Consider the following 14,506-nt stretch of genomic DNA (forward strand, 5'->3'; position numbering starts at 1 on the left):
AATAATTTGTAAATTCGCTCGTATTTCAGGTTAATATAATCCCAAAGCTCACGGCTCTTGAATTTGAGGTTTTCATACCTCTCTTCTCATTGCATTAATAGCATCAAAATATTTAAGCGATTCTCAATCAGATTGAGGTTAGTTTGAGTCATTTGAAAACTTTCAAGTCTCGAATTTGTTGGTTTGAAAAGCTTATATTAAGTTGGATATTCCACATAAGGTCTTCCAACTTAATTTCTGTTCAACGATTGGTAAAAAAGGCGATAAACCAAAACCAGCGATGTGAATTTTTTTTAGTTTAGTAAACAAAACCAAAGAAATGAAACGATTAAGACCTTTTATATTGTTCAACTACTCATTAGTTGAAAAAAAAAAAAAAAAAAATACAAAACACTAAAAAAAAAACTACCAAATTTAATGAAATTAATTTACCATATAGTTTAAAAGAACGATGGTAAATTAATCCAACCTTTACAATGACAACCGGACCTGAACAACCCGAGTTAAGAAGCTGCCAACAGAATTAATATTTAAAACAAACACAATGACAATTAACTGTAAATTTAGCTTAAAAAAAAAAAACAATGTAAAAACGTTAGGCCCCTTTTGTGCCAACATATTACTAATATAATCAATGTACATTTTTAGATTACTAGCTTTAAGCAAATTGTATATATAATAACTGTTCAATAAAAATATCGTTAATATGGTAAATTAATTTGATTAAATTTGGTAATCATCGTCATTACCTAAATGCGGAGGAAATGCTTCATTCCGTTTGGACCTCTCAAATTTTAGCTCACTTGCGCCTAATTTGACAAAAAAAAAAACTGTCGATTTGGGTTGATGAATGATGAGCGAGTCAAATTTAATAACCTTAAAGCCAATTTGGAAAGGTTTCGGCTACGGTATTTAATTTTATAGTTTTACACATTTCCTTCAACTGTAAGTTCGAATATAGTGTAAATGTTAACATTCCTGTAAGTTTTACTTACGCCTAAGCGACTTCTGGAACATTTAAAAAACTATATACTCCCCTGGAAGGAGCTTGCAGTAATTTTTTTTATAACTTCCGTAATTTGGAGGGATGATATATTTTAAATAATATTTTAAATACTTACGGCACTCTTACAACTTACGCAGCCAGCACCTGTACGTAAACAACTTTCCATTGAAAAAAAAAACAATTGTTATTTTTAAGCCTTTTGTTTTTATTGGTAAACGTTTCTCTTAATAATCTTTGAATTGCCGAATTATATGGTTCTTTCATTTCAAAAGCAACTCTGTGTGTTTCTCAATCTCTGCAACATGAATAACTTGTAGTCAAAAAATATTGCAGTGTTACTTGTTTTTTTTTTTTTTTTTTTTTACTGAGTGAAGAATTAAATTCTTGTTTACAATCTAAAGATAGATACATATTTTATATGAGAATAGCTTTTACATATATTTTGCTTCCTTGCGGGGAACTTAATGTAATACACTTGATTATTTTGTTTATCAATTTTCCGTTTTTTTTTTTTTCTTTTTTTCATAAATAAAAACAAAGTTCGATTAATCAGTACTTAAAAGTTAACATAACGTACAAATTGCACTCAATTGCTTTTAGAGGGGGTGTGTATAATATAATGATTCGAACGAAATATAAAGATTATAACAAGTGATAGAATATGAAAAACAATAAGATCAAATAAATTGTCAATGAGAGGAGAGTATAACAATGATGAAAAATTAAAAAGAAAAAATCAAATGAATGATGGACAGATACATTTTTGTCAAAGATTTAAATAGTAACTGCCATTTGATTTGTTTGATGATTTTGGGATGGATAGTAGTTTATGTAATGATTATTTATGATTTCTATGCTTGGTTTCCTACGAAATGACTTACGATGGCGGTACAGATATAGATATATATAGTATATAATGAAATTCAAGCACATTATTATGTCTAAGAGTATAATTGTATGAATAATAATTGCTGAATCTGTATTTGATGTTTTGCTTCTACTGCCGTGTCTGTTAGATATTCCCATAGAGTCTGCTTTCTTAAACAACTTAATGGGTCGATGATCATTTGAAGTTGTTGATTTCTTTATTGGAAATTCCTCCACAAAACGATGCTGTTCTAGAAAACGTGTGAGTCTTGGTGCTAATAATGATGATGATGATGAACAATTAAAGATATTTGGGATGGATTGCACTGCGGCACGGTCGATTATGATACCGACAATGAGCTGTAGCTGCTGGTGACATTGAAAATGATTTTTTATTTTTTTATTATTATCAATATGAAGAATATTTGCATTATTATTATTAATATAATTAATAAGTTCAATGTTGTCGTTATTCTGATGGCACTCTAGTTATTTCTTCTTTTGTGCCTTTTCGGCGGCTTTTGTTACTTTGCCCGAAGTGGTTTCTTTGAAATTAACTGATTTGATGACACCAACAGCGACAGTTTGTCGCATGTCACGTACAGCAAAACGTCCCAACGGCGGAAACTCTTGGAAACTTTCAACGCATAATGGTTTGGTTGGAACCAAAATAATAATGGCTGCATCACCAGATTTAATCGATTTCGGATCAGTTTCGGTGGTTTTTCCGGTACGACGATCACATTTCTCTTTTATTTCGGAAAATTTGCAAGCAATATGAGCAGTGTGACAATCGAGAACTGGTGTATAGCCGTTTGCTATTTGTCCTGGATGATTAAGAACAATTACCTGCGAAATAAAAGAACAGAAGAAACAGGGATAAGTAGTATTCAGATAGTCGCAATTAGTATAAAAGTTATTGTTTGTCAAGATTGAAGTAGTTAGTATGCGACTTTATTTCGATTATTTTACTAATTTAACGTTAAACTTTTAGTTGTTGTTCTAATACATGCTCATTTTTAATCATACAAAGTTTGTAGTTTTGTTTAATTTACCTGAGCAGTAAAGTCAGCTGCTCCCCTGGGTGGGCAGTTCTTGGAATCACCAGCCACATATCCACGACGCAATTCTTTTACAGATACGTTTTTAACGTTAAATCCAACGTTGTCACCGGGTAATGCTTCGGATAGAGCCTCATGATGCATTTCAACTGACTTGACTTCAGTGACAAGGTTGACTGGTGCAAAATTGACAACCATTCCTGAAAGTCCAAATTAAAATTATATTTTTTAAGTTTACTTTTTTTTAAGGCTTTATTTACCTGGTTTCAAAAGTCCAGTTTCAACTCGTCCCACTGGTACAGTTCCAATACCTCCAATTTTGTACACATCCTGAAGAGGTAAGCGCAATGGCTTATCGGTTGGGCGCTGTGGTGGCAAAATAGCATCCAAAGCATCGATTAAGCATTTTCCTTCAACTTTACCCTCTTTACGTTCGACAGTCCATCCTTTGAACCAGGGCATTTTTTCCGATGGTTCTAACATATTATCACCATGCCAACCAGAAATTGGTACAAATGCAACCGATGCGGGGTTATAACCGATTTTCTTGATGTAAGATGAGACTTCCTTCTTGATTTCCTCGTAACGTGACTCGCTGTAGCCAGGTTCAGTAGAGTCCATCTTATTAACGCCAACAATCAGCTGCTTTACACCCAATGTAAAGGCCAAAAGAGCATGCTCCCTAGTCTGTCCATTCTTTGAGATGCCAGCCTCAAACTCACCAGTACCAGCGGCGACAATCAACACAGCACAATCAGCTTGCGAAGTGCCAGTAATCATGTTCTTAATGAAATCACGATGTCCAGGTGCATCAATAATTGTCACATAGTACTTAGCTGTTTCAAATTTCCAAAGAGCAATATCAATAGTAATACCACGTTCTCGTTCGGCCTTTAGTTTGTCCAAGACCCATGCATACTTAAAGGAGCCCTTGCCCATTTCTTGGGCTTCTTTTTCGAATTTCTCGATTGTTCTTTTATCAATGCCACCGCATTTGTAAATTAAATGGCCAGTGGTGGTAGATTTACCAGAATCAACATGGCCAATAACCACGATATTAATATGAACCTTCTCTTTGCCCATGTTTTCTTTTTTTTAGAGACTGAGCAACACTCGAAAAATCAAATTAAAATGAACTAAAAGATTTTTAAGTTTGTTTGGTTTTGATTAGAAAATTTTATTCAGAGCACTGTTTTTTTTTTGCTGCTACTGGTTTGTTTTATTGGAATCGTCTTCGAAGGCACTCTCAAAGAATCTCTGAAATGAGATAGGTAGTTTTTTTTCATGTTCGTTATTTTTCATAGATCTTAAAAAAAAATCAGTCATCCAAATTTATTTTTCTCAGATCAAGCATGTTTGTAACGTGTGTCGACTCAAAATAAAACTCGCTAAGTACAATATATGGAAATAAAATGAACTTTTTAAAAAATAAAAAAAAATCGCTGGGCGAAAATATCGCTATTATCTTTATGAAAATTGTGTTGATTTTTTTTAACAATGTAATTTTACCATTTTTGATCAATACAATGCACTTTTCTGGAAAAACTAATAACTGTTTAAAATTGGACGAAAATTACTGTTGAAAATTATTTTGAACTTAATTGCATTATGCATTTTCCCATTTTTGATGCAACGTCAATGCACTTTTGTTAAAAATTGGACGAATAATATTATGGTGTTAAACTCAAGTGCAGTTGTACCTTTTTTGAGGTAAAAGCAATACACATTTGTTAAAATATGGACGAAATACATTATATTTGTGTTGATTAACTGGGTTTGATATTTTTTTTTACAAATTTAGATGCATCAGTGCATTTTTGTAAATAATTGCACGGATACTGGTGTTGAACTTATGTGAACTTAAGTTAAAAAGTAAATTCATTTGATGCATTTTATATAAATATACCATTTCGACCACAAATAAATATATTTTATGCAATTGATAGTTCGAATGAAACAAAATTTAGAAGTAAAATAAAATTTATAACTGGGTCGCACTTACTTGTTCTTGTGGTAGAAGTTGCTTATATTGTTGAAACTTTTTAAATACAAAAAAAAATAATAAAATTTTAACTAAATTTTATAGAAAACAAAATAAAAATTAAAAATTTAGCCTCTAAGGGCCAATTTATTGAGCCTCCATTAAATATTAGATTTTGTCGTTTTAGTTAAAAGCGTTATTAAACTATTTACGCCATTAAGGAGACTCCATTAAATATTCATTTTATTCACTCTTCTTTAGTTAAATTCTTTGTTGTCAATGAAAACTTTAAATTTAAAACTCTTTTAAAAAAATCCCAAGGATTTTTTATTTATTTTGAAAATAGATCTGTCAGAATCTAATAATTTTTTAAATAAAAGAGATTTGATTTTTGTTTTCTAGTTTAAAATGATGAAGAAGAATATATGTAGATACTTTTAAGAGTGTTATATATGTGCATCAGTTCTTTAAAATTAAATATGCGTTACATGCTATCGGAAAGTAAAACAACGAGTTAAAAAATGTTTTAAATAATAGCCGGAAAAGCCAGGCGAAAAGTAATTGCAACAGTCGATCACATCACGAATGCAATTTATGATAAAGGCTGACCATAAGATGAAAATATTATGCAGCACAGCAACGGGAACCGTATTTTTTTTAAATTGGAGTAGTTGTTCTAATAGATGTGACAATTGACAATGGCCCACCTAACGTTAGCTGTAACATACAAAAAGGATACACCCACAAAATCGGCAATAGAAATTCGCATTGATACAAATGCATAAAAGCCTTATTTAATGAGCAGTTGACCATTTCACATCATAAATTTTAAACACATGTTAGGCTTATAAAATTAAATTAGTCTTGAGCTTTATCTACTTCACACCCGTTCAAATAATTTCAAACCAACCAATTTATTGACTCTCCATTAAACTTAAATCGCCATTAAAAAAGGGAATTTTAAAATTAAAAAACAAATTCGTTTAATTCAGTCTCTTTTAAGAACTTTTTTGAAGTTTGGCATTATTAACTAATTGATCATTAAATTTAAAAGTCGTTTTAGTTAAAACACCAAATTCGACCTTTTAAGAGGGATTTTCAGAGCAAATGGAGGTTTTAGACAGGGTTTCTATTTATTCACTCTCCATTAGCGTCAAATGTCATTTCATTTATTATTTTATTAAAAAAAGTTTCAGTGTCAATTGACAATTAAAAATAAATAAAATATGCATAAATATGGAAATATTGAGGTGGTGAAAAAGTGTTCAATCAATATCATAAGACCAACGTTTGGTAATTGTAATTGGTAAAAGTACCTACCTGAAATTATTCTCAAACTTTATTTTAAATTTTGTGATGTGATTTTAATGGAGCTTAAGCTGTTCAATAGGGTAAATCTTCATGAATTAATGCTTCTATGCACTTGCAAATATGCGAATCTATTGCTGATTATATTGGTATTATCATGCGAGCCGTTGCTAACTAAGAATTGGTTTATATTCAAAATAATGCCATAAAGGTAATATTATTTTAAATAACTACGAGTCGAGGCTCTATTAAGGGAAGGTATGCGGGTTAAACAAACGAAAATTCACTTATTATAATTAGTCAATTTTCGTTAACATGTACGTGGGCAATTGTCACATATACTATATCAACTGCTTCACCTCCAAAAAACACGGTTGTCGTGCTGCAAAATACATATTTTCAGTTTATGCTCAGCCTTGTCATAAGTTCTATTCGTGATATTGTATATCGTAACACCGTCTGTGTGTTTTTGCCTGGCGTTTTACATAGCTGCAAAATACTTAAGGGCCATCATTTTTGAGTTTTTATATTGTTTATCCTTCAAATCTTCAAATTTAAATATATTTTATTTGACAAAAATGTAGCTTTTGACAGTTTAATTTTTCAAAAAATAAAAAAATCCCTGGGATATTTTTAATGGAGTTTTAAATTTAAAGTTTCTATTAAAAGTAAAGACTTTAACTAAAGCAGAGTGAATTAAATGAATTTTTAATGATGGAAACTTAAAGACGTCAATAGATTAACAAAGCTTTTAACTAAAACGACAGATTTAAAAATTTAATGGAGGCTCAATAAATTGGCCCTAAATTTATTATACAACAATGAACTTTTAGAATTGTTTTTTAATCTTTATTGTTTTCTGTGTACCTAAAAATGATCAAGTTTCAAGGATAGTTTTGATTTTTCGAAATTTGTTATTTTTTCGAACTTTGTACACGTTATCTTCAATGTATTTTCAATAAAACTGTATTTTTAGTTTTTTTCAAAAACTCAACAAAAATATAGGAGTTTTCATTTCAAAAGATTTGTTGTAAATGTCGGCTCTTCCCGGGTATCAACCAAATTCCTTTAAAATTTATTTAGAAGTAACTAATAGATAAGTCTTTGAACTGGAAGAGCAAGTACATGCGAGTCATTTGTGTATTTTTTTTTACTGAGGGATTTATTATAGCGATTTATGGTAATACGTGTACCGACTTCCAAAAAGGAGGAGGTATTCAATTCGTCTGTATTTTTACCCACTTACAAAAAGGAGGAGGTATTCTATTCGTCTGTATTTTTTTTTTTTTTATATATTTGTAACCTAATAACTTTGGACTGAGGAATGATAAAAATGATTATCAAACAGATAATTCAGGCGATTTCAAGAACAAATGGGAAAATAATCGTTATATGTATTTGTTTGGATTTGTTATTATTAGAAAATTAAGTCTTTGAAGTTGAAAATAAAAATTAAAAATTCTTTAAAGCTACATAAAACCCTTATAGACATAAACATAAATAATAAAAAGGCTCTATTTTGTTTTACTTGTTTATTTTTTTAATAAAAGAATAGTAATGAAATGCAATAATGTTTGTAAAATTTGTTTTTCGTTTGATTGCTATTTTCAAATTTCAACATAAAACAATTTTTTTAAAGTTTTGCTGTAGGATATACAGAAGTAATCTTTATTTTATGTGTTTTGTCTTAAATTAAATTTTAACAAAGTATTAGTTCCCAAATAAATAAGATTGAGACGCTTCAACTTTGAAAACATTCTATCGCTCAAAACAAGAGAGCTTTCAACGATGGGGTTTACCTTTTTTTTTTTGTATTACAAAAAACCAATAAAGCTTGAAAAATTAAAAATCGATCAATAAATAACCTTAAATGCAGATTTAATACATACAAACATTTAATATTTTAATAATTAATACTTTTATCAAGCCAGTTGTATACTCGGTTTAAAGAATTATTTTTTTTTTTAAAGCTTCTTGCTGCTCAGACGTAAAAATTTCATTGCAAAAATTATATTCGTTAATGAAACCAAAATAAAAATAAATAACTAAATGTTTTGTTCATAATTTTGACATTAAATTAAAATAAACATACAAAAATTCCCTTATAGACAATTATACCGGCGTACAGTGGTTAAATATTAATTAAAGCTATATTATACCTACACAACATGTGTACATGTATGTACATGAATACCTTAAACCCAAAATGCATTAAGGTCTATAATACATAAACTATTTATTGAATATGAAGTGCTTTGAAAAAAAAAAAATATTCTAGGAATAATCAATATTTGCATTTATTACAATTAAAGAAGGAAAATCAGTTCTGAAGTACTATATAGAAAAAAAAGTTGAAAACGAAAATGTTTGAAAAGTTTCCGGGTAAAAGAAAGTTGCAAAAAAAAAAATGGGTCAGTTGCAACATGCAGTATTAAATTCTATAAGGTGAGTTGAGGTAGGGAACGATATTAACTCAAACGCCCAGTCAACTTTCTATGTTTTTTTTTCTTTCAGCTTGCTTTACAGTGTACATATACTTTTTTTTTAACTGGATTTAGTGCATGGTAATGCATTTCTAAATCCATAAATAATGTTCAAAAAGAATTAAAAAAATGGGAATTTTTTGATTTTTTTTTTTTTTGAAAAAATGTTGCTATAAGTAAATTTATCTTTTTTTAAAATTTTTTTTTAAATTAAATTTCTTCAATAATAACCAACTATACCTGATTTTATATTTAAAAATGCATTTTATATTAAACTTTAAAATAGAATGTGATCACAAATTTTCCATATTATATTACTGCGAAGTCGGCAAGAGAAAACTGAATTATTTTTATGACAAAAATCAATCCAAGCAGACGACGACGATGACGACGTTTTCCATCATTTCACCACACAACGTATATAGGGTTGTAGTAGGTGTACATTGTACATATATAGCGGTAACTATAACCGGAGGTTGGGATTATGGGAATTCAAAAAGAAAACTTAAAATGGATACCCGCATATCCTTGTAAGGTAGAAAATCAATATAGGACAACAACAAAAACAACCAAAATCAATGCACCCTACAGGAATTTCGGAAAACGATGATTTTTTTTTGTACATATATAGAAAATAAAAATAAAATAATTTTAAATTTAATAAACACTCAACTATTTAAATGAAAATTCGGATAATATACAAATGCATATTCGCTGCTTAAAGTTTCATAACCTCACGGAAATGTGCAACGAAACTTTTTTTTTTCTTCGAGAAAACTTATTAGATAAGTGCACTGGCAACATACATACCCTATTAGTAATTAGCGAGGTAATATGATGGCGAACTCAATTTCGATGGTCTTTTTTTCATTGATTTATACAAGTAAAATACCTTATTTGCTAGGAAAATTTGTTGGAATTTGTTTTTGAAATCAACCTTTTTAATTGGAAATAACTTTGTATACCAGGATGTGAATCTGAAAAATTACCAGGTATGCACTGCCGGCCGGCTTCCGATAGGAAAAATTGATTTTCTTGAATGAGTCTTTTTATCTTTTAATTTTTATATAGATTCACATTGTTTTGGAAATTTAAAAAAAATAATTAACCGTTGGAATGTAAGAAATTATTTGAAAATATATCGTTTGTAATTTAAATTTGGATGATTGATTTTTGGTAAAATAATTTAAGGATTTTCACGTAAGTAATAAAATTTTCTTCCACTTACCTCGAGCACAAAAGACGGAAAGGCCGATTTTCAGTACTTGGGAGATGCACATGCGCTGGATTCAATTGTCAGCAAAACAGCGCAAGTACGTAAGAGAGTGCACCTCAGTACCATTATCTATCTACCATTAGGTTGCAATTCGCAACCATCGGCCCGTCGTCATCGTCACCCATGTGTCCCCGAAAAGTCAAGATGATGTAGCAGTAGCACTACTATATTAGTTTTGTTGGTATTTTCTTTGGCTTTATTTTACCCCTTGCAGTGGTGAGTCGAGTGAAGAAATGCGCGAATTTTCAAAAAAATATATATATGTATATATGTTTATATATAGGACTGTTGTATTTGGGTATACTGTCCTCACCCTTTTTTTTTGCAGTTCCCCATATATTTTGTTTGTGAGCAAGTCCATAATATAGACAGAAAAACCATGCATGCGATTTCCGTTTATAGTGCAGCAGTCAACGTAGTCTATGGTCGCGATTCATCTACAGGGTGAATTCAAATGAAGAATTTACTTATGATGAAGCATACTGAAAATAGTTAAAATAAAAAAAAAAGAATCTATATATTCTATTTTAGTGTCTCACGATCACTTAGTGATTGGGATTATTTGTAAAATTAGAATAACATGTGTTTTTCTTTGGAATCTTACTTTAGGTGCTGCCATTATCTGTGGCATCAAATTTTAGTTTATGATTTGCGAATTAAGGAGTCCTTTAAGTTTTAGGAGACAGTTATGGATTACATGTTTGTGTTATAATGATATCAGGTTGATACACTTTATATTTGATTAGTTATTTACCACCAAAATCTACTTTTCGAAAGGTTTTCGATGCTCGGATTTCAAATGCGGAAAGTTATCAAAATTTACTAATGAATAAGATAATGTTGTACATTAAGGTGGTCCTTATATTGCTTTTTGCCGAAATTCCACGGTGGATGGACATCAATTAGTTCTAAATAGCGAAAAAAATTCTCTTAATTTTTGCGAATTTTTATTTTAACTGCCTAGTCTCTCCCGGTACAATCCAGAAAACCCCATATAAAATTAGAAAATTACCTAAAAAAATCAAAGAAAATGATGTTTCACATGAAAATTTAACGTTGAATCCGGGAGAGGAAGGGAGTAAAAAAAAATCTAAAAAAAAGGAACATTTTTCTCAGTAGTTCTGGCGGCTATCCAACTGCATGTCCCGAATAAGGACCACCCTAATATACATAAGGGTGGTCCTTATTTACTCTTTTGCGAAAATAGAGTGCGACTTGTTTTTTTTTTTCGTTCAGTTATTTAACCGAAAATACGCAGATAAGCTTTGTTTGGAAAGCTTACAATGCTGCAGTATTATCCATAGAAATAGCGTAGGTATCTATTGTTTTAAAATATTAAATGAGTTCGAGAGTGTAAATATTATAAAATATGTGTTTTCAGGTATGATTAATTGGAGGATTATACATGTATGACTTGCAATCGCCGCCTCAAATTTTTGAAAGTCCAAAAACAAAACGTTTATATAGAGGGAAAGGGGGGAGGCGTTTTAAACTGGCTTTAATCTATAAAAAAATGTATAAAATTGAAATGTATAGCAGGAAAGTGGATCTACAGGCTGAATTCACAAACGCATCACTGCTTTTGCATCACAACTTTTTGTATGGAAAGTAAACGCTACCTTACCTACAAAGCATCACGTTTGCACCAGAAATATTTTTGATGCGTTAATGACATTTAATTTCAAACGTCCAATTATTGTCCAAAATAAATGAGAATATCATTTTCTAGAATGATTTAAAATAATTTTTTTAGTTACTAGCGCAATGTGTAGCTAAAATAATTGTATTTAGAATTCTGTATCATATAATCAAATCGGCACTATGCATAGAACATAAAAATAAAAACATTGCGCATACGCCATGGTGTTCATTAAATGTATTCCTTTATTTAATCAAGAGATGACAAGCGTAATTGAAGATTTTTGCACAAAGAAATCTAATGACAGTTGAAGAGCGTGAAGTTCATACTACATATGGATACTTTTTTTTCTATTTTATTAAGTACGCATAATTCTATCAGTTTTGGAATACACGATGTACATTAGAGTGACCGATTTTCGAAATTTGGTAGGGGGAACCCTATAAAATGTTCCGCCTTTGCAGATTTTTAGATAGCCAAAATTTCAGCTCGATTGGATAAGTCTAAATGGTGCCGACACTCGCTCAAAGTATCAAAAATCTCTGTTTTACTTGCGATATAGGTACTATAGGGCAAGTTTAGGATTCGTAAAAAAAATCGAACTCGAGATAACAATTTTACATGACATTACGATGATGGAGAATGCCAAAAAAGTGGGTCCGGCAATTCTGTCTGTCTGTCTGTCTGTCTGTCTGTGTGTCTGTCTCTATCTGGAGCTGCAGCCTAAACGAGTGAAGTGATTTTCTTCAAACTTGGTAGTTAGCAGTTTTTGGTGATTCCCTAGAGGGGAAATTGAAATTTTTTTTTTATGACCAAAACTAACGGTACCTGCCATATAACGGAAATAGAAAAGGTAATTTTTTCAAAAACGGCTCTAACGATTTTGATTAAAATTTTTGTGTGTAGTATTACACATAAGGGCCAACTTTTTAAATAAAAAAAATATTTTTTGTACCGTTATTAACGGTACCTGTCATAGAACGGTTTTTTTCGTTTCTGAATATCACGTACAAAATTAACCCGATTTAAATGAAAATTTTTATACAAAAGTGTGTAAGTAAAGATAATATTAAAATTTTAGAACATTTTCAAAAAACGCATTTTTGGTTTTTTAAAAAATATTTCAAAATTTTTTTTTGAAAAATCAATTTTTTGAAAACGGATCAATGAAAAATTTTGAAATTTAGTTTTTATGTGTAAATTAATTATTTCTTCAAAATGGCATACCAACTTTTTTTTTGAAAAATGTTAAAAAAATTTTATATATAAAAAATTATTTTTTTAAAAAACGGCTCCTACAATTTTCAAAATTTTTTTTCTAAAAATACCTTTTTATACGAGAAATAAAATGGCATATTTGTTTTTTTTTTTAAGATATTTTAAAACGGTGTTTTATTAATTATAAAAACAGATTTAATTTTTTTATACTACTTATGAAATTTCTTCAAAATATCAAATTTTAAATTTCTTGAATAAAAAGCTTTAACATTATAGTTACTTTAAGCATAAGAGCAAGTACGTGCGACCCCAGTCGTGCAATTTATTTTCACTGTTTTTCGCAGAAAATTAGCTCTAGCTTCCAAACAGAGGGGGTTATTTTCAGATGCTAAATTTGTTTAGTTTTACTAAAAAAAACAAAATATTGTCATCAATTTAAATTTTAAGTACTTACCTCAAAAAGAATTTTTTCTATGGGAGTTGCGGTCACTCGTACATTATATCGCTCATCTACTTGAATACTGTCATAACTTAAAAATCACGAGTTTTGAGTTATAAATGCAGAAGTTATTGGAATAAAGTAATCTTTGATTCTGCAAAAAGTCATTTCTTAACTTTAAAAATTGACAGAGAAAGAGCACTAATTTTGATTTAGAAACTAACTTTTTACACACAACAATTGATCGATGCTAAATTTAAAACTCGTTTTCTGAAAGATTAGTAGAGTAACTAAAGCAAATTATTAGGGAACCCGGCCGAACAGCTCTGATTTTGACGATTTTTTTTTTCAAACGTAGGTAATTAAAAATACTTTAAAGTCTATAGATTAAAAATTGCCGGTGTTGCCGTATTATTTTTTAAAATTAAAATTAAATTTTTTTTTAACAAAACCATTTTTTTGCTTAAATTTCATAAAACAAATGATAGCAAAAGATTCTCTAGGTAATTTAAGGAAAATATATAAAAGGCAGTAAGGGACAATCTTCCATCGTTCAAGCGATAAATGCAATTTTCTAACATTCTGACCTCAATCACAAAAAAAATATTTTGAAAACAACGGCAACACCTACAATATTTTAAGATACATTTTTATAAAGCCAGAAGCTCATTCTTATCTCTTGAATTTAAATCCACTAAATTTGATCAAGACTTTTTGAAAAAATGGTCCTCAAACTCAGAATTAAAAAAAAAAATGTTATTAGAAAAATTTAAAATGACTTTTTTCCAAACTTTTTCTAATAAAATATGAATTTATTTAAAAAAAATTTTTGGCCATAAATATTATCAGTTGAATTTCGAAGCAAAAAAGGTAAAATATATCACACTTTTGAAAAAAAAAAAAATGAAAAATTACTTCAATTTCAATGGTTTTTTTTTTATTAAAACTGAATTTTTGCATTGAAATAATTAATTTTCTCAGAGACTGTGGTAAATAGGAACTTTAAATTTTTGCTATTTAACTTTCAACAGTAAGGGTTATTAAATGAATAAAAAATAATTTTATGTTTAGATGTTGAACTTTAAAAAAAAAAATAAGTTACATATTTTTTCAAAACTTTTATTAAAAAAAGTTCTTCGAAAATAAAATACTTTTTAATTTTTTTCATAAACCGTAATACATATTGACATTTCCTTTTATAATTTAAAATCATAATAAATGCGTCCAA

At 29.4% G+C, this 14,506-nt stretch overlaps 1 protein-coding gene across 2 annotated transcripts; it reads right to left on the reverse strand.

Moving 5' to 3' along the window:
- Nucleotides 1–1,345: 1,345 nt before the first annotated feature.
- Nucleotides 1,346–10,062, reverse strand: LOC129913152 (elongation factor 1-alpha 2). 2 transcript variants are annotated; one of them, XM_055991688.1, is made up of 4 exons: nucleotides 9,935–10,062; nucleotides 3,195–4,191; nucleotides 2,929–3,134; nucleotides 1,346–2,722 (listed from the first exon to the last, which is right to left on the reverse strand). In XM_055991688.1, exons 2-4 carry the CDS (start codon nucleotides 4,015–4,017, stop codon nucleotides 2,363–2,365), a joined length of 1,389 nt encoding a protein of 462 aa, XP_055847663.1. In that variant the 5' UTR covers nucleotides 4,018–4,191; nucleotides 9,935–10,062; the 3' UTR covers nucleotides 1,346–2,362. The 2 variants fall into 2 exon arrangements, with proteins under 2 accessions (XP_055847663.1, XP_055847664.1); XM_055991689.1 differs by lacking the exon at nucleotides 9,935–10,062 and adding an exon at nucleotides 8,947–9,061.
- Nucleotides 10,063–14,506: the final 4,444 nt, after the last annotated feature.

The sequence above is a fragment of the Episyrphus balteatus genome, chromosome 3, assembly GCF_945859705.1.
Source record: "Episyrphus balteatus chromosome 3, idEpiBalt1.1, whole genome shotgun sequence".
NCBI lineage: Eukaryota > Metazoa > Arthropoda > Insecta > Diptera > Syrphidae > Episyrphus > Episyrphus balteatus.